Source organism: Leptosomus discolor, chromosome 8 (assembly GCF_034619465.1).
Source record: "Leptosomus discolor isolate bLepDis1 chromosome 8, bLepDis1.hap2, whole genome shotgun sequence".
NCBI classification, from domain to species: Eukaryota; Metazoa; Chordata; class Aves; order Leptosomiformes; family Leptosomidae; genus Leptosomus; species Leptosomus discolor.
In genome coordinates this window covers 41,733,283-41,759,601 of record NC_141398.1, presented here as the reverse complement: position 1 = coordinate 41,759,601, position 26,319 = coordinate 41,733,283, and the positions used below count along the sequence as shown (strand labels likewise).

At 37.3% G+C, this 26,319-nt stretch overlaps 1 protein-coding gene across 2 annotated transcripts; it reads right to left on the bottom strand.

Annotated features, from left to right (window-relative positions):
- Positions 1–28: 28 nt before the first annotated feature.
- SLC7A6 (solute carrier family 7 member 6) lies at positions 29–26,004 on the bottom strand. Of its 2 annotated transcripts, XM_086469639.1 has the most exons (10): positions 25,434–25,965; positions 20,400–20,525; positions 18,445–18,589; positions 15,813–15,936; positions 4,888–4,991; positions 3,765–3,861; positions 3,364–3,513; positions 2,460–2,643; positions 1,046–1,118; positions 29–62 (listed from the first exon to the last, which is right to left on the bottom strand). In XM_086469639.1, the coding sequence occupies exons 1-10, from the start codon at positions 25,963–25,965 to the stop codon at positions 29–31; spliced, it is 1,569 nt and encodes a 522-aa protein (XP_086325765.1). The 2 variants fall into 2 exon arrangements, with proteins under 2 accessions (XP_086325765.1, XP_086325766.1); XM_086469640.1 differs by lacking the exon at positions 29–62 and having other exon boundaries at positions 1,018–1,118; positions 25,434–26,004.
- Positions 26,005–26,319: the final 315 nt, after the last annotated feature.

Below are 26,319 nucleotides of genomic sequence, written 5' to 3'. Positions count from 1 at the left end.
CTAATTAGCATCAGTATGTATTGCAATACTACTTTTTATTTCTGTTTTTATTCCTATTTTCTCTCCCTGCTACTTGGCTTTCAATATATAATTGCTGCCAGAGAACTTTACTTCTGCTATAGAAGACAAAAAAAGAAAGTGGTTTGTTCTGTGAGTTTTCAGATGGTCATTTTCCTGTGAACAGCACTGAAATTTAGAAAGAGAATTTTCTGACAGCTGAGGTAACACTGCTGTGTGTTCACTGAAACAGTTCAGAAACAAATGCTTACAAGCTTCAAACTGAACATTTTAATTTTGGAAGTTTCATAAAGCCTATCAGAAGTTGAGCAAGAACTAACAAGCTAACAGGAAAGAATCATCAAATGTTAGTCAGATCTTTAGTGCCCAGGTGTTTTGTGATTAAATCCTTGCCACAGTCAGATACTACATTTCCACATAGTGTACGGAATGAAATACTTATCTTTAAGGAAGAAAGGTTGGTTCAGTCTTTAAATAATGTAGCACAACTTTATTCATTTTTCTGATAATAATGACAAATTAGGTAATTTGTTGTGACCAGTTTTCTGGGGTAAGAACTGAGATAGCACAGCAAATCACTTCATGCAAACATCCATGAGAATTAAGCTGGCAATGACTTCTGGTCTTTTGAGTCAAAGTGGTTTTCAGTCTAACTTAAAAATGCATTACTTCACTTCCTGGTTCTGCAGAAATCCAATCTGATCCATTAGCTCTTACCATTTTAATACCAATTCTGAAGAAGGAACAGTACTGATGCATAGCTTGTGTGCCTGAAATGAGTAGGTAATCATTATCCAATGAAATCATGCCCTGAAAATATGCCACAGTTTGAAGGGTGATGAGACTGCACGATCCGTGTGGGAATCCAACTGCAAGTAAGTACATTTTCAGTGTTTCTGAAAGACCACTGGTAACAGTTTGCCTGCTTTTTCCAGTTCCACCTCTTCCTTTTGTTGTCATAATTGCTTTATTCTCCCTCCTGTTTCTTGTAATGGCTTTGACATTTTAGTTGGATTTGACTTCTAACTTCTTTTCTTCATTTGTGTCTATCTCTGTTAAAACACAGTAACAGAGCAGCTGCATATTTCGTGTGACTGCACCTGCATAGGAAATTGGAGATTAGAAGAATATTCAGATTAGCCACCTATCTCAACCCTAATTACACAACATGCATGTGACTAATGAAAGTTGTCAAGAATGCTGCCACACTTCTCTTAAGGGAAACAAATGATAAACAGTTAATACAAAAAGTGTCTTCCATTCAATTCTTTTACACAGATAATGTTTAAAGCTTCTGTTGATATGCAAGGGTGTTTTTTTCTTAGGCACTCTGCCAAGTAACTGAAGCAAAATCTTTTCTCTCTATAATTAAGCGTGTAGAATTGGAAGAATAAAAAAATAAATAGCACACAGGAAAAGTGACAAGATTACTGAGTATTTACATATTCACTAGCTGCTGCAGTACCACATCCTGTTGCATTCTAAGATTATGCTATAAACCTGCTGGAGAAAAATGTATAATTTAACTGCAGCAATTCAGTAGAAGGTAAAACTCCTGAATGACTGACATAAAACCTATCCATCTTCAAAACAACTGATTCAATAAAGCAAAACAGTTAGTTTGCATTACCAAGAACATCCAGCCCTTTTACAGTCATCAACCTTGCTTAAGAAAAAGACTTATCAGGTGCTTGATTAAAGAGAAATGTATAAAACCAGGACATCAGCTGTAGAAAGTGGATGGTCTTTTAAATACAACCTGGGTGTAAAACCATATATATAAAATCAGATACCCCTTTACTGGGTCTGGCTGGGATGCAGTTAACATTCTTCATACCAGCCCATATGGGCTGTGTTTTGGATTTGTGGCTCAAACAGGGTTGGTAACACACTGAGGTTTTGGCTATTGCTCAACAGTGTTTGCACAGTAACAAGGCTTCTTCTTGCTCTGACCTCCCCACAACCAGCAGGACGGGGATGGGCAGGACATTCAGAGGGGAGATGGCCAGAACAACTGACCCAAACTAGGCAAAGGGACATTTCATCCATATAATGTCATGCTCAGCAATAAAAACAGGTAGAGGAAGAAGTGTGTGCATGTGGGAGGGTGTCTTCCAAGGTAGAAGTTGCTTGGAGACTAGTTGTGCATCAGTCTGCTTGTAAGAGGTGGTAAACGGTTGCCTTAGCAGCAGCAGGGCTTTTTTCCCCCTCTTTCCTTCACTTATTAAATAGTCTTTATCCTGACCAACAAGTCTTCTCACCTTTTTTTCTTCCTCATTCTCTCCTTCATCCCACTGGGGTTGCTGGTGAGCGAGCGGCTCTGTGGGTACTTAGCTGCTGGCTAGGGTCAGCTGACCACAATGCTTTTCATCAACAAAATGAGATTCACTTACTTAGTTTTCCTCTTTCCTAACAACATCTCCATCTACAAAGAAACTTACCTAAAATCTTGTTGATAAACTGAGGTCTTCTTGATGCAGGTAAATAGACTCCCAATAAAAAGACTGGAATTCCAGATAAAGCAATGGCAATTCCAATCAATGAATTTATAGTGTCACTATAGAGTGGCACTACCACGAGAAATACCGTGCATATACAGAATATTATTGGGAAAGCCACACTCAGCTGGAGACAGAAAAACAGAACAGAATGTTATTGAAATATTTGTTGTCTACAGTTACAAACATTTTGGTGAGAGCCTTCTCCCTCTCAACCCCATTTTGTGAAATTATCTGCTCTTCCTCTTACACATCTGGCTATTTAGAACCATAAGCAAATTGCAGAATTATTCTTGAAAGAACTGCTGCTAAAAATTGCAAAAGTAATCAAGTATGGTAACTGTGCTGTGTTGAAAGAAACCGTATAGCAGCAAGAAGTGTTTTTAGACAAATCGAATATGCAGAAAACAGGAATGACCTTTTTGTGTACAATATCAACTTACAGTGTGAAAAGGTAGTAAGAGGATCAGATACTGTACTGAAACACCATCAGAGCTAAATGTGGCCCACACTGACAGAATTGACTCAAGCATTCCTAATTAGAGATTTCTAATCCAAGAAAAAAGGTTAACTACTATGTTAGCCTATTGAGATATTCTCCAGCTGACAGAAAGAAGGAATACTGATTGAACTAATGTACAATAAAAGAGTATACTATTACAACAATCACTTATTCTTATCTAGCAGACAAGCTAGCTTTCATGGTGCAACAGAAAATGGAAGCCATGTTTTATGTCCTGATCAATTTGTAACCTTTAGACATAACATGTATGGTCCAGAGTTTAGACAGTACTTCTTACATTATGTGGAAGACAGCAATTTTAAACAATTCTGCAGTAAGTGTTACCTTAAGAGGCCTGGGTCGATCTGGTTCCTTCCAACGTAGATATAATTGCCCGGCAATAGACAGACCAACAAAAAACCAGTAACTGAAACTGAAGTAATTAATAAGCTTGAAGACATCTTCCACAGCCAGGTAAATAAGGGTCATAGCACACTGTCAGAAAAGAACAAGAGTGAGATGAACAACAGAAGTTTGAAACTTCCTGTTTACACTGCTTTTTGCCTTAAAGTAACACCTTACACTCCTTGGTGTTTGGCATGATTCTATGCCTCAAAAATCACTCTCTCAGAAATCACCTCGATGACAGTAAATCTGAAGTTCTCTCTTGTGATTTGTTAAAACTTTTCCTTTAAAATAATTCATATAGTCACATCTAACAGCTGAAAAGAAAAACAGTAACTTACATTGAAGAGCAGTGCTGGCACAGGTGTGAACCTCCCTATGTGGATCATAGACAACAGATCAGGAAGGTGACCTTCTCGAGATCCTACAAAAAATAGCCTGGAAAAAAATATAGTCAGAAAACAGATGTTGAGAATGTATTACAGTAAATCAAAGAACAATACCAGTCAAAATAACTATTTACACCACTGAATTTCCATCCTTCATACTGGAACATGGATTCAACCCTTCTTGTAAAGGTGTACTGTACAACAACCAATAAAAGATATATAAGCTTTTAGAAACATGCTGTTAACACCCATTTTTAATAAAACAATCCTACTGGTAAATAGAAAACAACTATTGTAAGTGAAATAAATTTCTATTGTTTTAAAAAAATTCCAGAAGCTAGCACTGAAAACTTTCCAGCTTATAGCAGAATAGTTTTCAATGCCAAACAGAAGAGACTGCCAGGTCTCTAAAGAGGTCACTCACCCAACATGCTCCAAAACCAAACTCACATAATTTTATTATCAACTGCAGATTGTTCTATATTGACTGCTTCACCAGATTATGTCCATATTTGTTCTCAGTACAGAGGCATTACGCATACATTCAATGGACAGGAAGGATGTTAAAGTGCCTGAATAAATCTATTTAAAACTTTCACTAGTCACATCCATAATCAGTACTCAGAGGAAAGCTTCTGTACTGTATCCTAAGCTTTTTGACTGCAGCTTAATAGCAGTAGCAACTTTTAAAACTTTTTACTTGGAAAAAATGTTAAAGATACTGATTTTTTAAAGTCACTAAGTTTCAAGTAAATACATTTGAAAACAAGAACTTGCTGGATGTATTGTACCAAGTAAAATGGAAGGTAACTCAATCTAAATAATCAGAAGACTCACCACAGAGACATCATTCACTTGATCTTTAATCATCCTCTGCATACAGCTAGGAACACTTTGCGGAAGTGAGGTAGTGTTAAGGGTGTATGTACACACACCCAGAGGTTTATTTTATTGTGGCTATTCATTATAGGTTCAGTTACAAAAGTATTTTTGCCACCCTCATAATAGATGAGCATAAGAGTAACATGTAAAAATACTTATGAACATTTGCCAAACAGGAAGAGATATGCACTACCTTGATGATGCTAGAATTGAAGCATTAAGTCCACCAAAACAAGAAAAGGCTACAGCAATGGGAATTGTCCAGCTGAAGATACCAAATACTCGGTCAGCAAACGTCTGATGAAAGGGAAAAGAAAAATCAAACATGAAAATATCTGCAACAAAGCATATGTAAAACAATGACATCAAAGCTTTTGTAGTAATTTTGTATGGAAAAATAGTAATATAGTAAGGACAATCCACAACGCAGCACAAAGAAGCACACAGCTTTTTTATTTATTTATGGATTCTAAATAAGCACAAAATTCTTCAGCCAAGCACCTGAAGTCACATTTTCTGCTCACAAAGGAAAACAAAATGGGTTTAGAATTTTCTCATCAATTCTAATGTATTTTATTATTTAACTGAACTACAGAACTCAAGTGCAACATAGTGACTACAGAGAATATAGGACAAAAATATTATTACATATCCAAAAAGGGAAGTGCCATATTGCAGATGATAAACATAGCCACTGTCAAACCTACTGTTTATAGACACTATTCCAGGGGTCTATTTTATCTTCCTTCTTTTTCAATTTCCTAAGCAACATCATCTTTTCCTTTAGCTCCACCAGCAGAGCCTCTGGGCTCTACTCTCACAACATGACAAATGACAGAGCAGGTATCTTATTAGCAGTCATTTGTTAATGTTGCTAGACAATGCTGCAGGCCAACTGTGGTGACTTTCCATGATAGAGCTCTGAAACCAAGAAACCAGGAGCATCCAAGTTTCACAGCAAATGGTAAGAGCCCTCAATTGTCAGTGAACCGGGACCTATAATAAAAACGGGTAATAATTTGCAAGATACTGTCCTGGTCAATTCTGTTCAGCCTCCTGGATGGAGGAAAAAAGGGAGAAAGACAGAATATCAGACAAAATGGTTGAAAAATCTAGAAAGTTAATACATGAAACCTGACAGCTATTCTAAATCCCATCTCGGTCCGAGAACTGTTCATGTCTGAACATTAGCATATTTGGAGTTAAGCAGAAGTCTGCTCATGCTGTGTTCAGAGGACATGGGTGGAAGCCTTCCTATCCCAATTCTACCTCCTGATAGGCTAAATTACTTCCATGATTTCTTTTACAGAAGCAAACTAACAGTCATAGTAGCAAAAGGATCACATCTATGTTAGACAGCACGAAATCACTATTAATAGAAACAGAAAGGTACACTTATGTGTAACTGGCATTGAAACAAACCCCAAAGATTTTGTTGGTATTAGAACATTTTACAGCTCAGCAGGTAGCAATAACCTAAGCCGTTTTACGAACCCTTCTCTAAATCACTTTCTTAGTTCTCTCTTGCTTTATCAATGTCAAGGTCTTCAGAAATAAAAACCATATATACTAGTTCAGCTTTCTGCAGGTCTGTCTTTTCTATTAAAAACATTTTCAATATTTTAGTATTTTGAAACCTCCCCTTTAACTACTGGTCCTCATCATAACATTTATGAGCTAAGCAGTTTGGTCAAAGTGGATTAACATTCAGAACTGGCCTTTGTTTGTAGCATATAAAGTTATCTGGATTTAACAGTGGTCAAATTTTGATTTAACTACTCCAGGAACAAGATCACCAAGAGCACTGCATTATGATCTGTCTTCTGAATGTTTCTGTAGGTCAAAAAAGCCTCAGTGACTTAATATAGATTTTGGTTTTTTCATTAAATGAGTGATTGATTTTCATGAAGCAAGACCCTGCACATAATGTCAATCTTTAATCCATAAAATGCAGAAAAAATTACTCACATAAAAAAAAGCTTGGCCAGCTAAAATTTCCTGTTCTTTGTCTCAGCTGACAAAGTGCTTCATTCAGCACGTTATCCAGGTTAAGGTTCAGAACCCAACTCTGCTTAGCTCTATACCACCACCTACACTAAAAAGCAGGATTTATTCCATCCTTTTGTGTAATTTAGTTGAGCCTCAGCAAAGGCAAATAGGATTTCCTGCTGCTAAGGGACAATGCAAAAGCATATAATCACTTCAATGGGAACCTTGCCAAAAGGTTCAAAGTCAATGGACCAACTGTGTTAGTCACCCTGACTCTTACTAAAGTACCTCTCTTCCTGAGCTCTTTTGGTTCATATGTATTAGCACAGCTTCCCTCCAAATGGAGCTTCAACACAGGGGTGGAAAAATGCACACACACATATTGCCACAGAAATTACAAAAAAATCAACACAAATATAAAAGAACTAACCCATGTATGAATTCTATTCCATGCTGAAATCAGAACATCAATTTAATAAAAAAACATGCCATAAGAAATGTGTTCTGTATACCATGGATCACCCTTTTTCAGTCAATCAAAATTGAACAACTACTAATTCACATCATTACATATAAAAGATTGCTGCTGCTCAAGAATAAATAATTACTAGAACCCACAGTGCTTCTCCCAGATCCTTATTGGACCTAGATGCAGTTCTGAGAAACCTGGAATCCCAAAGCAGAATGTAATTCATAACGATCCAGTGCATGAATTAAGACAACTTCTCTAGAACAAGTAAGAATGAGGACAAAATTCTAATAAGCAACTGTTTTAATATTTTAAAGGATGGTTTAAACTGTTGATTTCCGAAGCCAAACAGTAAGTGAAATTACTAGGTACCAAACTTAAAACTGCTAGAGGATTTTATTTTTTTTTTTAAATATACAAAGATAAGATACACAACTCACTCAAGATGTTAGAGAATTAAGATGTTTAGTATGGTTGCCTAAAGGGTAAGCATTAGGTAAGTAATATTAACAGCTAATATCAAAGAAGAGAGAGAAAACATGAATGTAATCTTATGCTACACGATGCAAATCAGCTAATACGTCATTTGGAGAAACTTTTTCGCCCAAAAGGCAGGTTGGCATTTGTTCTTTGCAAGCATTCCCACTTCCTTTCAAAACATCTAATAATGGGTCAGTGTGGAATGCCAGATGTGGGACTAACTCAAAGGCCATTTCCACCCTAGAATGTACATCCAATCTTTCTAAGATATGCTACTGTTTCCCACAGCCTAGAAAACAGCAATCATTTGCACGAGCAGTAAAACTCACAAGAGTTAAGGCAAAGCTACGGTATCCCTGCCACAAACTATACACAGATCAAGACATAGAGTCAATGTATCCTGGATGCAAACTATATGATGTAGAACAACTGTTGATTCAGCTCAAAGTCTAAATAATTAATTTCCTTAGATCTCTACAATTTAGACTCTTCAAAAGAGAGAATAACCTAGTGTCAGCCTTTACCAAATCCTGTTATTTCCAACGTACTTTCTAATGTTGTAGTTGGGATTCCTGAGAGAGCAACGGGTGGAGCATTAACTTCAAGAGCTTAACTTCTCCCTAAGAGAGGTAATGCAAAAGAGTATTTTAACTGGGAATGATCTAAAAAGTTCAGCTTGGTTTGCCAAGTAGATCTGCCTGCAAAAAGATCTTCTAGCAAAACAACGTTGAAAGATACCTGAAGTTCGGCTAAACTTTCTAGTTGTATTAACTAGCTGAACATGACAAGTATAGACCCACCTGCCTTTATGCATGTGTTTTCTGACAGGGTTTCACCCTCATTTCTAACATAATAATCAGCCAAGTTCATATATCACTACTCAGACAATAAACACACTTTTATACCTCAGAGTACACATTTATAAATCCTTCAACACTCCCATTTTAACAGATGCCAAGAAATGTCTTCTCCAAACCTGAGCTACATCCATGTAAACAATGACAAAACCAAAGGTCCCTACAGTGTTTCTTGCAGAAAGTGTTACTGAAGTGTAAATAAAAGTGGCAACAATAAACATCCAACTGTGTGCCTGTATCAGAGGGTTATTTTGCATAAGAAAGAAGGGCAGAGAAAAGTACAAAAAGCAATCAAGTTATCAAGCACATACATCATGTGCGCTGTACCAAGAGAAAAAAAAAGGGGGGGGAGGGAGAATAGTTAGTAGCTGCTTTCTGCTAAAACTGCCGCTGTACAATCTCAGATCCTCCACAAATGAGCTAGACCTGGGCTCTGAGCTGAGTACCTGACCACTTTAACTACCACTACTTCTGGGAGTAGCGAAGTGGATTTATAAAACAAATGATCTGGCAACAGGGGAAAGAATGGAGCATTCGCAAGGGTATGCGGAGGATGACAGAGGAGCCTACCTGGAGGCAGCTATAGCAGAAGCATTTAGTCCACCATAACAGGAGAAAGCCACCACTATGGGGATGGATTTCTTCTCAGGTTTCTTCTGAGAAAGTCTAAAGAGCAAGAAGGATTAAGAGATTAAATTGTCATCTCTGCTACAGTCTGACAAGTCCTGTAGTCCAGACTTGAACTATAACTGCTTCTAACAGCTAGGAAACAGCAAGAGAATTCAGTGGCTGATACAGCACTTGCAATCACAGACAAAGTCCTTTTATGCCCTCCCATCCACTGGACATGTAAGATATACATATATATACACACAATGTAGAAAGACATGCACCTGGAATTGTTCCCTTTAGTTCTGATTTTTTTTTTCCAAATCATCATCAGGGAATAATAATGGAGGAAGAAGCTTCCAGCCATGCACTTCTCAAATGAACTGCCTTTATTTCGTCATGAATAAAATGTTACATTACTCCCGGAAGAATGGTCAAAAACTGAATTACAGCTTTGTTTCAAGACGTGAATGACTGATTTAACTATATTTTATTTTTATCTTGTGTTAGTTTGATCTTATGATCATCAGCTAGTAAGTTGTGACTGGTTTGCAAGAACGCTTCTTTGTCCTTTTAAAGGTCCAAACAGCAGTTCCATACAAACAGGTTGAATTAAAAGCAGTGGGAATTGCCCTGCCTAAAAAGCTGCCACAACAAACACACTGGATAGTGCCTCACACCCAGTAATTCAGGCACACAGATGATTAGAAAGACCCACATACAGGTTGCACATCACAAGCTGAGAACCATTTCACCACACTTATCTGTACATAAAAAGTGCGCTTAGAGGTGCACAAAATAATGTCAGACAACACTGAGAGTATACGGTGGTGTGAGCACATGCTAGGCTGGCAAAGCACTAAACAGTATTGATCAGATGGATAAATGCAAAGAGAATATAATCTATGTGAATAAGAAACTTATACGAAACTATACCCAAAGATTGTGAGGCATTTCTATTAGGAAAGATTAAAAGCTATCTACAGAGCCTCTTTATGTAGCTCATTTCAAGATCCTATCGCACATGCGAGCTTCTCCAGGCTCAGTTCTGTAACATTCTTACCCTGGAAATCATAGAGCAGTAAGGAGATTAATATATATGAGCAATTTGACTAGTATCTTGGAAGTGCAATTAATTCTGCTTCAACTTTTCTCTTGAGGCAAAGTACAAATACATTGCCACATTACAAGAAGATTTGACACTCAGAACTACAGTCTGTTTTCTCAATTTTTAGCTTCTCAGGCCTTTCAGGAGCTATTTCATAAAGGAAACAAAGAAACTCTGATTTATGGCAATCAAGAAGCCACACAGGCAAAAAAAAAGCCACTGAGCAGATGAAGTTTTCTTCCACTGCCATATATTAAATTTGTCAAGATACTGTGTGACATCTGTTCAGTTTGACCAAATTAGATTTAATGTCACATATATTGAAGACGGGAAAGAGAATGCAATCAACTGAAAACAAGAGTTGGAAAACTGTAAAGGTACAAAAGAAAGCAATTTAAATGCTCAGGTTTCCTGTAATTCTTGTTTCAACCACCATTCTGTTGATCAATCCTATTCAGACATCATTCTCTCCTTGTATTATTGGCAACAGCTTTTCTTGGAAAAAAAGGTACCAGTGCAGTGCAAGGTCTAGCATGAAACTCTTTTCATCTTTACGTCGCTCAATATAATCTCATGGTAAGAGAAACCAGCACTGCTCTACTGCATTAATATATTGCATGTCTACTGCATCTAACATGTCTCTTCTGCATGGCCCACACAAACTTTACAGATGCCAGCTCCAACAGTAAAACAGTTTCACTTATGTCTTCATGGAGGGTGCAGAAGATACTTGAACTAAATGTTCTCAGGTGTTTATCCTGTTCTTAACATTTTTAATAGCCAGCTGTAGGGTTCAGTTTTCCAAAGCCTCTTACCTTTCTCATACTGAAAATAACTACGTAGCACTCTTTCAAATTCTGGCTCAGTTTGTCTTCCAATGCCAGCAACAGGAGTGCTGCATTGGTAGTGAATTACAGCTAGCTCCAAGAAAGAAGGTAAATTTCTTACCAAACATCTCTCTCCTAAAAGAGCGCCTGGCTCTAATGATGAGTTCTTCCATTATAAGGTACTGAATGTGCATTTCATCCAAAGAAACCTTACTGGGAGGTGCCAGTGCAAGCACAGAAGGGGGACATGACACTGGCAGCCAAAGACAAGCAGATTTTCCTCTTCAGAAAAGAAGCCAGTGACTGGCCAAATGAAGGAAGAGACGTAACACCCAAAACGTCTAAGATTTCTGACTGAATTCAGTTAAAAGAAAGAGCCTCATCATTTGTTAAACTATACACCAAAGAAGAATAAACAGCTAAAACACACAGCCTCCCACATTCCTCGTTCATTGAGGGAGAGGACATGTTGAAGTACAGTAAGTCTGCTCTAGCATATGAGTACACCAGGGTAAATTGAGCTGATCAGTGCTGGACTAGCCAGACAGTATTCCAAGATGCAAGTGAAGTCACCATCTTTATCCCAAATCTACTAACAAAGTTGTACAGCTCCAAGAAAAAAAGACAGCTGGCTCTGCAGGACAACCAACTATTTGCTTCAATCAGGAATAATTTTTAGCTTTTCCAAGTAAAAGTAGTAAGCTGCCAAATATCACCTACCGTATGAACTCAAATCAAAAAAACGCCAAACACAGGAAGCAGGTAACAAGGTATACACAGGCAGCCAGGATGTTCCTTCCTGTTAGAAGATGAAGCAGCCCAAAAAGTGCTTGTGGAGCCAGCTGCCCAAACAAAAAATACAATGGCTCTCCCAGATGCAAAAAAATAGTTGTTCAGTGACAGGGGAAGGTGAGATAAAGTTTCTGCTTTCATTTATTTTAAGTGTGTTTGTGCTACAGAGTAACTGCTTCATATGTATAAAACTTAACAGTAAGGGTTGCGATGGTTTGCATAATGAGGTAAAATAGAAGTCAACTGTGAAACTGACAGGAATCTTTGAAAAAGGAAGTGATTTTTACATGATCAGCAACTGTCTGAAGAGCATTTGCAGAACTTCTAAGCTAGCTGTTGCTGTAGTACTTGAATTACTTCAACAAAAAAGAGCTTAAAAAAATAAGTTTCATAGAATCATAAGGTTGGAATAGACCTCAAGTCCAACCATTGACCTAATACCACCACGCCCACTAAACCATGTCCTGAACAGCCACGTATACATGTTTTTTGAACATCTCCGGGAAAGAAGCTAATCATCGGCTCACATCGTTTCTTAGCTCCAATACTATACCACAATGAAGCTAATACTGAAGTAAAACAAGGACATAATTTTGTTCCACATCAGCCCTTGGTAAGACTTCTTTCACCTCCCAGCCACCAAGAAAAACAGTATGCAAGGTGATGTCCAAAGATACACTATTACTAGTATTTCTTGTACTTAAAACTTTTACTCTCATCATTTAGAAATTAGTTATTTCCAATTTCTATTCCCCCATCTTTCCAGCTCAAATCCTCTTGACTGAAATGGAGAAAGCTACTCCATTCCTTCCCAAATTAGGAACAAGGAAAGATTAAATTTAACTGCTGCTTTAGTTCACAAAAGACTCTAAAATGCAGCAATATTACTGCCATGTTTCTTAAAAAAAAAAAAAAAAATCATTATCATAATTTTCACCCTATTAACTACATAGGGGGTAATAAGGAAACTACAGCATTCTGTATCACATGTAGAATATGTGAGCAGATCAAAGTGGGTCATTTTCATCTGATTAGTTTTTCGAATGGCTTAATTCTTATCTCCTCTTCATTCATCCACTGATCACAATGACATACGACTTCTTAAAGATTCCACTAACGATAAAATTCTCTTCCACTACCCAGAGAAATTTCACCATGAAGATTTTTACATTTCTGTATTATAGGAGGGTTTTCAAATACAGACCATTACAGTCATTAGCACTTTTTCATTCCCTATTTGCTAGAAAACTATGGGTGCACTATGAGTGTTTCAATTTGGACTGCAAGTGCACTTTTGAAGCAACTCTCCCTATTATCGCCACTTACTGCTTTTTGGTTCACATTGTTTAGCATCGGAGCTAATCTGTTTTAGAACAGGTTAAATTGAAAGATGAACTTCAAGAACATAGCTACTGCATTCCCACCACACATAAGCATTCGGTTCATGGGAGCTCATTCGAGGTAGTCCAAAGTAAAATGCACCCCTGAAGTACGTACAGTGCATGCGCATCACATCCCCAGTGCCAACTGTTCCACTCTACAGACATCCTTACAGAGGTCCACATTACTTGCTAAAGTATTAGTAGATCAAGCTTAAAGTTGGTTTCACAAAGCTGGACAACTAAAGTCATATCAGCGATGACAAGAAATCTCTAATGAGTCATGTGTTAAGTATTAAATCTCAGCTGCACTTTCATCTTATCGTTCTAAAAGGGATATAAGTAGTGGCAATCAGAAGACCATTGTTTGCCAGCCAATGAGTCATCTCAGTAAAAATGCCTTTAGACAGAACATTAGTTAAGTTTTTAAGTGCAACATTTGGCAATCCTGAGATCTAGTGAAAAAGCACAGTTCTAGACTTCAAAAGTCATTCATTCACTTCAGTTCCACTAAAACTAGCACAAGAAGTAAATCCACTAATAACTTTGGAAATTGCAAACATTTTTTCATTCTTATCCTGGTCACCCAATATCTCTGCATGCTATTAGACTGACTAAGGACTTCATATTATTCTTAAGTCTTCCTTTTTTCTCCTCCATGTCTGGATGCATCCTATACTAGAGAGGAAGACCTGATATGTCCAGTTCTGAGTATTACAATTTCATGTAGAATTACACAGCATGCATATATACACTAATGTATACACACACAAATAAATGTATACTCACTTTTGGTCAAGAACAATGTCAAAGAACAAGTAAATGAAGTGTATATAAAGTCATAAAAATTTAGGCCTGGGTTTCACATGCGTAGGCATCTATCATCCCTCCTTTATCTGGCCACCAATTGTTGCTGCAGTGCTACCACTTGCTCTGTACAGCAACACAAATTGGACAGACCCACAGTGAATCATTCCCTCAATCTCCCAGGGCAGATCAGTTTTCCTCATCCCATTCACCTAACAGCTGTATAAACGTCTGTGATGACAAAGGGCAGGAGCAGTAACAGTAGAGCAGGCACAGAATACTCTTAGGGAATAGGCTGGATTGGAGAATTTCACCACTGTCAAGGAGTGTATTTTCTGCGTCTTTGTTAGACAAAAAACAATAGTGTGTTGCTTTACAGATGTCAGTATGGACAGTGGACTCTGTATCGGCTTTTAGTTTTGTCTAGATTAATTAATTCTAGACAAGAATTAAAACTTCCATTATCAGTAACTGGAAGGTACTTCATATGGGATGCTATAGCCTACAACAGAAATAAATATTCCTGGAGATTTTATTACCCCTTAGCATGTGCTTATTCAAAATCAAGTATTTTCTGTCCTTGTTTTGTTTCATTTTGAAGTGTTTTATCAAGTTTTTCACAATATATTTTATGACAACTTTGTATTTCCATATTCCATCTAAAAAGAGGCAAAGAATTAAAGTTTACTTACTTTCAATACATTTTGAAATAACCATCTGCATAATTACACTTGAAATAAGTTACAGCCCACATTTACCATAAATTATTTTGAAAATTTATATTAAATATAAATATTTCTCAAGTTTGAAAAAGTCAAGTAAGTGCTTCTGCGGAAACCTGAAACAAGAATCTGCTGATTTTCTAAGCCAGTTTTTAATCATAGTAATCCTCTGTGGGAACAGAGCGAATACTTCCTTCGTTTGGATGTATTTAAAATTCGGTCCATTGTCTGACTACTTAAATTTTAGAAGCCAATTTGGAATCTAAAAGGGAGGAAATCTATTTCTTTTCCTCCCATTTAAATAACCAAAAAGAAGATTAAATTTTCCAAGTCTCAACTCTAAAGGATATAGTAGCCAGAACTATTCAATTTATTCACTAGCTAGAGGGCAAAAAAAAAAAACCGAAACCAAACACCCTTCACTTTTGTTTAATGATTAGCTTTAAGCATAAAACATGTTTTGACGAGCTTTTACTTTAAAAAGCTTACATATTTCAATGGATTCAAACTTCCACCCATATACAAAAATAATGAATTTTAAAATATTAAAAGTTGTTGGAATTCATACAGGGTTGGGAAGAGAGTGATTTAAGTTATTAAAAAGGAGCTACAAGGCTAAACTTTGTCATAGCTGAGCTGCAACACATCCACTTACAGACATGCCTTGCACTCATTATTAGCCCAACAGAACACAGCTCAGTTCAATGCTGTTCTGTATACTGCTCCAGCTTTCTAAATATTGCAGCATGAAGAAACAGAGAAGACAATTATGTACTAATGAGGCTAATTTACAACCAGCTCAAAGTGCACAAGTCTAATTAGCATCTTTGCAAAATACTTAACAAGATGCACCTGTGCTTGTTTTAATAAATCTGATAATATATTATTATTCTATGTGATTTCATTAACCACTTTTCTATTTAAGATTAAATTATTCGTGATGAGTTGTTCTGTCCTCCTGTATTCAGTGAAGTACTATAATAAACTAGGGATTTTTCCTGGTTTGTTCCTCAAAACGAAATGCATCCCTAAAAGGTGAAAAGTGAGTAATTTAGCAAAATACCACATGGTCAACTTACCACTGCCACAGCATCACTAGAAAGAATGGCTTCGACATCCAGCACTGTATAGTAAGCTATATTGGTCATAATATAGATAACAGTGACAATCGGCATAGACACTGCAATAGCCAGTGGCAAGTTCCTGTAAGAAAAAAAACAAAAACAAAACAAAACCCACAGCCCAGGGAAAAAAAAAATCCATTAATAACAGAATAAACTTATTTATTTGCATCCTTCACCTTAGCAATAAAACATATGAAGACAGAATAGAGATTTCAAAACAGGTGTCTCCGGTTCCTTTTAAAACTAGAAATTCTAATAGAGAATACTGGAAAAAATATATAGTTTTTTGCAATAACTTAAAACCTAAATTATGTGTAAAAACGGATTCTATGTAACTGCTCTTCAAGTACCCTAACTTCAGGGTTTCTAGATCCGTAATAATAGCCTTCAAATTTACATGCTTTAAATTATTTCCTACAGGCCAAGCTAATTACCACAACTAGAACCCAAAGGGGCAGAGCTCAGAGTCACTGCACTCATTCTCCCTGGGGAACGCTGCTGTTGTTCTAGCACCTACTTCTAGAACTGATGCAGAGACATCCACTAAACCAAACCAAACCCCTGATCTTCTCATGTGTATTCATCAATGTAGAGAACGAACTAACTGGGCTGTGTAACTGCAGAAAGTAGAGATGCAGAGGGCAGATCCAAAGCAGCTGCACAGCTGTGAATCTTGGGATGTGTTATATCTTACTAGCAAACCCATGTCTAGAAAGTAATATGAAAAAAGTCTAGAGTAACATGGAAACAATGAAAACCTCTAGATGTAAACAGATAAGATTTAAAGTTGAGATGAACTCACAGTCCTGAGCCTGCAGCTCCACAGGGAAAAACTCTGCAGAGCAGAAGCAAACTTTTAATATTAGGCTTTGGCTTTTCTCAGCCTTACTCTTTTGCCAAAGCTTGCAGGGATATTCAAATGTCTCAAAAGGGAAAGCAGAACTGAGAGTGTTACTCTCACATTTACCTGGTTTGAAATCAAATACAGCACGGTGACATGGACGAGCATTTGCCATGAACATGGTTTTCAATAATAACAAGGAAAAAAACAACAAAAACCCCACAAAGCAGAAAAATGAAATGCACTTTTGAAGTTTTCTCAAAAATTTCCCGAGGCACAGAACTGCAGCTGGGTCTGTCTGATGCTGTGGAAGCACAAAAACCAAACACACATCACTACCCCCCATATAAATCAGTAAATTAGTAACTGGGAGTTCTGACTCTGCTTCCAGGTTGCACACTCAGGAGTAAGGGACCTGTGAACCTCAGCACAGAGAAGAAACAGAATTAGAAAACGACTTAGAAATTAATTCAGAAATGTTACATAATGTAACAAAAAGCTGCAATGGCATTTTAAGGACTTTGCATCACCTAAGATTAAAGCCAAGGGACTATTTCCAATTTAACTTGTGGATTGCAACTTTTGACTAGATAAGCAGAAGGGCACTATGAATCAAGTGAATATGAAAAATATGTAATTCTTGGAGTAATTTTATAGAAGTCTGGAACATCTCATTATTCCCAAGAATTGTCAATGTAGAAAGCTAAAATTTAAAGTTCACTTTATCAGTTGCAATGTTACCAAGAACAAATTTTGTATTAGGCACTGATGCCTACAAATAGCAAATGAATCTAGAGAAATTTGTGTCATCTAAGATTCTGAGTGAAAAATTATTTTTGAAGACAATACATCTAATACAAGAGTTATCCAAGTGACAACACAGAACAATACACTAACTGTAAAAACATGAAAAGGCATTGCAACAGCACTCAAAAGGGAAGCTCTTTTTAGCAGAAAAAAAAACAATGCAAAGGACCAAATGACTGATGCAAACACAAAATGTATGTCTCTTCTGAATACGCATAACAAATCTTTGCAAGACAATTTAAAGGAATACTGTCAATCTGAAATTCAGACTGACTAAAAATAGCTATTTTTAGAGTTAAAATACTTATCCGCTATTTTATCTTTTTAATAGATAACTTTCCTGGTTAAATAAATGCACAGCATAGAACTCGGGGCTAATGGAACAAATGCAAAAGTCAAAATCAGTTGGGAGAATTGAAAAAAAAAAATCTATAATTCTTTATCTTTCGGTTGAAGCAATCTGAGCTGTTGCTTATAATAGGAAGTAAAAATGATCAAAGGGGATTCTATTTTTAACATAAAGGTGTCTGCTTACAGACTCACAACTAAACAAGATTAGTCAGTCACACTTTTAGAGCATACATTCATGGAAAAGATAACATTCCTAATTATGAAATCAGAATTATTGCACAGATAAACACAGCACAGACTACACTTATGTAACAAGTTTCACTGCAATATTAACACCTACTGTAACAAATAGTAGGAACATCTTGAACTGAAAGCTTATACAGCATCTTATTTTTTTTAAACGTTTTTTTTTTTTTCCTTTTCATTTTTAATGGAGTTTAAAACTAAATCTTTGCTAGTGGCTGTTCACAGCCTTACCATCTAAGTATAGAGCAGTTCTGTTCATAAGCTCAGGACTCACTAGTGAAAGACAGCCACAAACCAAGCAACTTGGGAACCACTCAGGTTTAGAAAGCTCAAATAATTTACCTTTCTGGGTTTTTGATCTCTTCTGTTACGTAATTGAGTGTATCCCACCCAGAGTAAGAGAACAAGGCAGAATAGAGTGCAAGGGAAATGTCTCCAATATCAAAAGAGGATCCCGCAAAGGAGTTCTCAAAGTGTGATGAATATCCTGTGTGTGGAAGAGATGCAATGAAGTACAGGATAATAAAACACAGCAAGTCATTTTTTTTTTCCAATTGGCACACAAAGGCAAAAACCCCACCGAAATCCTAATTCCGTCAAAGCTGCTTATTAAGCCCTTTTTCCAATTCTACTCTGTGCTTCAGCCATGAGAATAAGCATGGCATCTAAGCCACCAAAAATTATGCTCTGTGGATGATACTGTTCTATAATTGAACACCTAGTTTGTCCACAATGGAACAAAAAGTTCAGGAACATTAAGTTCAGACTAAGCTACAAACCACTGGCAATGACAGTACTCGGGCTAAGGGTATTTTTTATAATATATACGCATAAAAAAATCCACTCTATCCTTCTATATCCTTTTAAATTTTCAATTATTTAGCTTATGCAGAAAGCAGAGATTACAGTCGGTTTTAGGTAACTGACCAAAAGAAAACCCCAACCTAAATGGATTTTTAAGTTTTAGCTATTAAAAACAGAAAACAATTAACAGAACATAAAATATTATTGTCATTTGAGATGAAATTTTCCCAAGCTAAGAGAAAAAGTGTATGGCTTTTTTGCACCAGTTTTTGTGAGAACTTGTGCCATCTTTTGAATTTAAGCAAGTCAAGACAAGCTCAGCAATGGCAGTTTTATATATTCAGACTGTTTTACATATACACACACACGAACACTGAATACAGAAAGGTGAGTTACTATATAACTCCAAAATGTGCCCTGTACTTGCAACCTGAAACGTCTAGACTTCATCAAATCTGGTCAGGCAAATATTTGAGGCCTCTCAAATATCTTCACTTATTTCTCTTCCCTACTTTTTATCCTAATCAGACATTGCTGTTCCCTTGGCACAGACGTTGGCAGAGTAACTGCTGAGTTAGAAACAGAGAAGGGAGAAAACATCAATGAAGTCAGTAGTGAATGAGCTCAGTATGAACAAACCAAGAGATGGGCAGATGTGCTAAGGATTAAACACTCCAGCATGGTGCTCACATATGTGTATTCTTGTTCAGTTCACAATAATTACCTTGCTCATGGACTTTCTACAATAATTGGTTAGAGCAAAGGACACAAACTACCAGACTGCCAGGGAAAGACTTTTATTGCAGCTTTGAAAGTAGGGTGATTTTTCTTTTTTTAAGCTAACACACCAATAAATTCTCCCCAAAGGAAGGGCCAAGAACAAAACTAAGTTCAAAAGTTCCTCTAACTTGAAGGCACAATGCCCAACACAGACAAATTAAAAAAAAAAAAAAAAGTAAAAAATCCAAAACCCCAGCAACCTTCTAATTCTCAACAGCTATAACAGAACTCAGGATGTGATCAAAAAAAGAGCAGCTGTTTCACAAATCTACTTACATGTTCTTACAAATCTATTTTTGCTTTAAGATGCACAAAATACATTTTGTAAAAAAAACATTCAGTTGATCTCATTGTGAAGTAGTATGCTCCTTACAGAAATTTACAGCTTTCTCCGCTCCCATTATATTTTGCTAGCTCTGTATTTTGCTGTTTCCATTCCCTTTATTATTCCATACTGCAGGCCGTAAATTGCACAACATTGCTGAGCAATCAGTTATCTTCTTTTATGCAGTTCAAAGTCAACTCAGATAGGGTAGCTTCTCATGATATAATACCATGATAATGCCCAACATTGGTATTATTGGTGTTTTCAAAGTGCCTATATTATGCACTGAGGCATCGGGTAACACATACAGAGGTATTTTACAGTCTTTAGACCAGTTATTCAGTTTAACTGATAAATACAAACCTTTGTTTCAATTATATAAGCTTACCCTGGCATATTTTAACAAGTCCAGTTGTGATGATGACAATAAGAGCAGCAACTTTAGCATAAGTAAATACATCCTGCACTCGTGTTCCCCATTTAACGTAGGCACAATTTATAAATGTTAGAAGACCTGGGGGGAGCGAGAAATGAGAAAGAGAAAAATCAAAAGATTATTTGAACAAAATTCAGTTTAATTCGTTTTTCAAAGATTTTAAAGCATAAGCTAAATATGCACTTACCTGTTATACTAATACTTAGTTAAACTAAGCAGAATACACTGGTACTGAAAACACACTGGTTTAAACAAAACAGTAGGAAACAGATGTTCTAAACACACTGTTTCAAAAGATGGAAGGAAAGACCTTCCCCTTCTCTGGTTACATGCCCATTTTCCTAATGTTACCCCTCATCAGCTGCACTCTGCAACTATCCTGAAGCTATTACTTGAAATAATTAATTTCAATGTATCCATATTGTTCTGATAAATGAAGGATTATCTAGAAATTCCTTTAGGCAAACATTAGTGTTTGAGAAGTTTTTTATCCTTCCTTGTTAGGTTGAGGATGAGTTCAACATTCATGGAGTATCTGCAATACTGAATACGGTCACAGGCAATTCAATACTCTTTCCCAGTTGTGACTGGAGTTTATAACAGATCTGACCAAATAACATATGCTTTACACCTAAGGCAACATTAATCTGGATTTTTAAGAACTGGTAGTAAGCAATGAGTATTCTGAGTATATTTTTCCCCTCTATCCAAAAATAAATTAGTGTCAGTCGTTTTTAACCAGATTGTAATGGAACTTGAAATGAGACTTTAGATTCCACTAATATTTTATTAATGGTGGCTGACTAAACTTACTCATATGATCAACAAACACGTTTCAAGCTATCATTTAAATACACTGTTCTCATGGCTGTCAACATTTTGCTTTTGCATTTATTACTTTTTCCTCAAGAGCTAGACAACCTCTGTCTGAACTCAAACGCTGAATATTGAATAGGATTCAGTACCTTCAATATTCTTTATTGTACAAAATAATAATTCAGTGCATATTTTTCTTATCCAGACTATCGTTACATTATTGATCCCAACTCAGAAGTTTAAATATTTCCCCCAAATCTCACTTTGTTCTCTAGATAGTAAAAATAAAAATGTGGTTTTCTACTGTACTTTTTATCTCCAAACAATTTCCCTGTACTATTTATTTTAAATATGCATATAAATAAAAACTAAACTTGACTGTTTAAGGGGCAAGGTAGTAGCAAATCAAAACTAAATGATGTGACAAATGTTTTCCTTTCCCATAATCCAAGAATAATCTGATACCATTAAGATAAAAATGTACTTAGCACAGTTACCAAACAGAAAAGTAGTAATTTTTAAAAGATAACAAAAGAAAGGTAATGATCTCAAAAGCATGGCACTAGTATACTAGACATTTGGGCTAAGTGGAATAGCTGAACCAGATTCCACTGAGCTTGGCAAGACGAGGGGGGAAAAAATAGTCATATCAAATTTCAAGTCAGAACTGCTGCGGCTCCCAAAGAGCCCTCAGGAAAAAAAACAACTCTGCCTGTCTCTGCTCTTTAGTATTAATGATCGGTACTACCCATGGACTATTTGCTCACAGGGTTTATTTTGTCCATTTCTATTTTTTTTAAGCAACTTCCATTGGGAGTAATTATTATTAACTCCTTATCTTAGTGAGTTAGGGCTTGGTCTCTACTTCAGATAAAATGCTACTCTGTCTGTAACATTTTAAAAGGAAAAAAAAAGATAATCAAGAATCAAAATAAGCCACATCCCCTCCCTCTTTCTTTTCCTAAAATTATTCTCTCATGTTTTCTTCAACTTAATTATCGTTTAGGTTCTTAAAGTTCCTGAAACTGTCAAGTTTAGTTCTGTAGCACTAGATACCACACCCATTGCCAAAATGACTGACAAAGGAATGCTGTATAACAGTAAGACTGATTTCACATTAGAACTAGTAATTACTACAGTTTAAAAAAAAAAACAAAACAAAGCAAAAAGAAACCCCACAACAAATCCACCCATTCTCACATACAGTCTGTACCTAACCAATGCTCAGACTTCCAGTCCCAGCAACTTTATCAACAAAGTATTAATCGTATCCAGAGTTAAGGATTTAACACATAACATCAGCCCTGCCAGGCCAGGGAGAAGTGTAAGCTTTAACAGGAACAACTAACTGAACTTGTAGAGCAGGGGTGAGAGTCTCAGCACTGATACCTAGTGTAGGGCAAGAACAAGCATTAAAACCATAAAATGGACAGTTCAAGTTGTTACACCTACATGAGAGCGAACTTGATGTCACATGTCTCCACAGAAGAAAAAGGTGCCAAATCCCCTCTCTTAGCAGTAAGTGTAGAGGACATCACACTGTCTTTCTACATCTACTATATAATCATTATATTATATACTATATGTAATCATTCTTGTCTCTAAACTGGAGAGACATGGATTTGACGGATGGACTACCCAGTGGATCAGGAATTGGCTGGATGGTTGCACTCAGAGAATCACAGTCAATGGCTCGATGTCCCAGTGGAAACCAGTGACAAGCGGCCTTCCTCAGGGGCTGGTATTGGGACCAGTGCCGTTTAACATCTTTGTTGGCAACATGGACAGTGGGATTGAGTGCACTCCTAGCAAGTCCGCTGACAACACAAAGCTGTGTGGGAAGGTCGGCACGCTGAAGGGAAGGGAGGCCATCCAGAGGGAGCTTGACAATCTGGAGACATGGGCCTGTGCGAACCTCATGAAGTTCAACAAGGCCAAGTGCAAGGTCCTGCACCTGGGTCAGGGCAATCCCACAGATACAGACTGGGTGGAGAATGGATTGAGAGCAGCCCTGCAGAGAAGGACTTGGGGGTGCTCGTGGATGAAAAACTGAATATGAGTCAGCAATGTGGGCTCGCAGCCCAGAAAGCAAATCACATCCTGGGCTGCATCAAAAGAGTGGCCAGCAAGTCGAGGGAGGGGATTCTGCCCCTCTGCTCTGCTCTGGCGAGACCCCACCTGCCATGCTGCATCCAGCTCTGGGGCACCCAGCCCAAGAAAAAAAAAAAAAAAAAAAAAAAAAAAAAAAAAAAATCGACCTGCATGAGCGGGTCCAGAGGAGGCCACGAAGATGATCGGGGGGCTGGAGCATTTCCCCTGTGAGAGTAGACTAAGAGATTTGGGGTGGTTCAGCCTGAAGAAGAGAAGGCTCCAGGGAGAACCTATAGCAGCCTTCCAGTGCTTAAAGGGGGCCTGCAGGAAAGGTGGGGAGGGACCCTTTATCAGGGAGGGTAGTGACAGGACGAGGGGTAATGGTTTCAAACTGCAAGAGGGGAGATTTAGATTAGATATTAGGAAGAAATTCTTGGTGGTGAGACACTGGCACAGGTTGCCCAGAGAAGTTGTGGCTGCCCCCTCTCTGGCAGTGTTCAAGTCCAGGTTGGACGGGGCTTTGAGCAACCTGGTCTACTGAAAGGTGTCCCTGCCCACGGCAGGGGGTTGGAACGAGATGATCTTTAAGGTCCCTTCCAAACCATTCTATGACTTTAATTGAATCACTTTGTCTTAATTTCTTGCTTTTTGATAAGCTGCTTCTTAAAAGGGCTAACTCCTCTCAGACGTGAGATACCTCAAACGGAAGAGCAGATTCCCCCACACTTCTGAATCTGTGCCAGGATACCCTAGGACACTATCTATTTAAGGAATGTCAACATGACATTACAGGTCCCTCATTTCTTTCCTGAAGCTGTCACAACAAAACGTGGACACACATTTGGAAGGGAGGAGGGAGACTGAGGGAACAGAACTGATTAAGCTGACAGATTTTTTGGAAGAAGTTTGTGATTATTCTTCCCACTAACTGGATACCGACCAGACATTAGTGCTTTCCCAACAGTAACAAATTAACTTACAAAAATGGAAGGGGAAGCTATGTGTTCACAACTAGTTACAGAGGTAAAGTATTTGAAGCACACACTACTGCTTTCTCTGTCTTTTCCCTCTTCTAGTCCTACACAGACAACTGTAATAGGAACATTAGAGCTATTTCAACAGACTCCCTGTTGCGTCAAAAAGGAACCAGGTAGGAGCAGTACATCTCCTCCCTGTAAGCATATAGCTGGCAGTAAAAAAGCCCAAGTTGTGTATCAACTTTATGATAAAAGCTTCACGTCAATAGGAGTGGCAGGCTCCACAGCACATGGTGACTGATCAGTACATGACGAAGGACTGCCATACAGACTTTCTGAAATGTATTTTTCACTGTTTACTGGAAATATAAAATAGGTACATAAACACTTTTAATAGGTAATACCTAAAATTAAATAAGACACACAGAGTACAATCGTACAGTTTCATTCTCCTGATACAGCAGAACAGTCCTGATTTGAAGCAAGGGCACAGTTCTTCCTCTATATTGATTAAACAGAGCTGGCTATCTGATTACAAACATTTCATGGGGGTTTTTATGTGCACACAGCATTTACACTTCTCAAAACAGCTTTACAACAGGTACTGTTGTACTGATGTTATAGTCAATCACAAGCATGAAGAATAATCTTTAATGAATGATCTTTCAAAATCCTACCAGAGTAATTACTTCAGCATGTCTACATTAAGCTATTGGAAAATAAATCACACCAGAATTTATAGCTTAAGAGCTATTCTGCAACAACTCTTAGACCATACCAAAAGCATCTTGAGGTTTGATTTAATATACCTCTCTGAAGGAAAACAAACTTTTTCCCTCATTTTTGCCACATAAGTAAACTTGGAAAACACCTTGTTCTGCTTCTGAATGAGAAAATGCTAATTCACTGACTGAATACCTGCAAGTTATTCATGTACTGGAAATAGTTTTCTTCCCCACTGTAACTTCCTGCAGTGTTCTTTTCCCCAACTGCAACACTGCAGATTTAGTATACAACAACTCTGGGACTTGGTAATATTTGGTTTAATAAAACTTAAACCTGGGTAAAAAAAGTACCACAGTAAATTTCAAGAAATACTTACATTCACAAGCAGCTGCTATGAAACGGCAAGCCAAATACGGAGGATCACAAGAAGGGAAGAAAGGTTGAACTATGTAGTTAGCAAAGGTGATGGCAATAATTGCCTGGCTAGTTGGCTCAACAATTAAGAGTGAGGTCCACAAACGAATAAAAGCAATGAAGCTCCCAAAAGACTCTAAAATATATGCGTAGCTGGCTCCTGACTTTGTAATAGTGGTTCCAAGTTCAGCATAGCAGAGTGCTCCAAAGACTGAAAAAATCCCTCCGATTGCCCAAATTACTAGAGATAATCCATAAGATTTGCTGTAGATGAGAACTCCTTTGGGAGAGACAAAGATACCTGAACCAATCATGTTGCCTACTATAAGGCTTATCCCATTTATCAAAGATATTTCTTTCTTCAGTTGCATTGTATTTTGGTTTCCATCCTGCGTTTCACAGCTGTCACTTGCATCTGTCCTGTCTGATTTACTGACGGGGCTGTATTCAGCCAATGAACTATGTGATTTCGTACAATCTGTCCTTTCTCCCATTGTAGAAAGACTGTGAATTCTCCACGACTCCAAATCACAATCTAAAACAAAACACAGACAGCTGAAATAATTATAAAATTTTTTATCCCAGGACTTTCTTGCCAAATCTTCTTTCCACCTTTTTACCCTATGATTTACAAATGTCAATCGAGAAATTCCCTTTTGTTGCTTCATATGTTTTCATACACAAAGGTAAATTCATGCATAGTTAAAATAAACAGAAAAACCAACACACACAGAGCAAGAGACAAATTTCAATATAACTTAAGCTGAGAAAGGAATTTCTACCTTTAGGGGAAAAAAAGCCCAATGAACAAAAACCAAACAAAAAACCCCACCAAAACCCAAAAACAT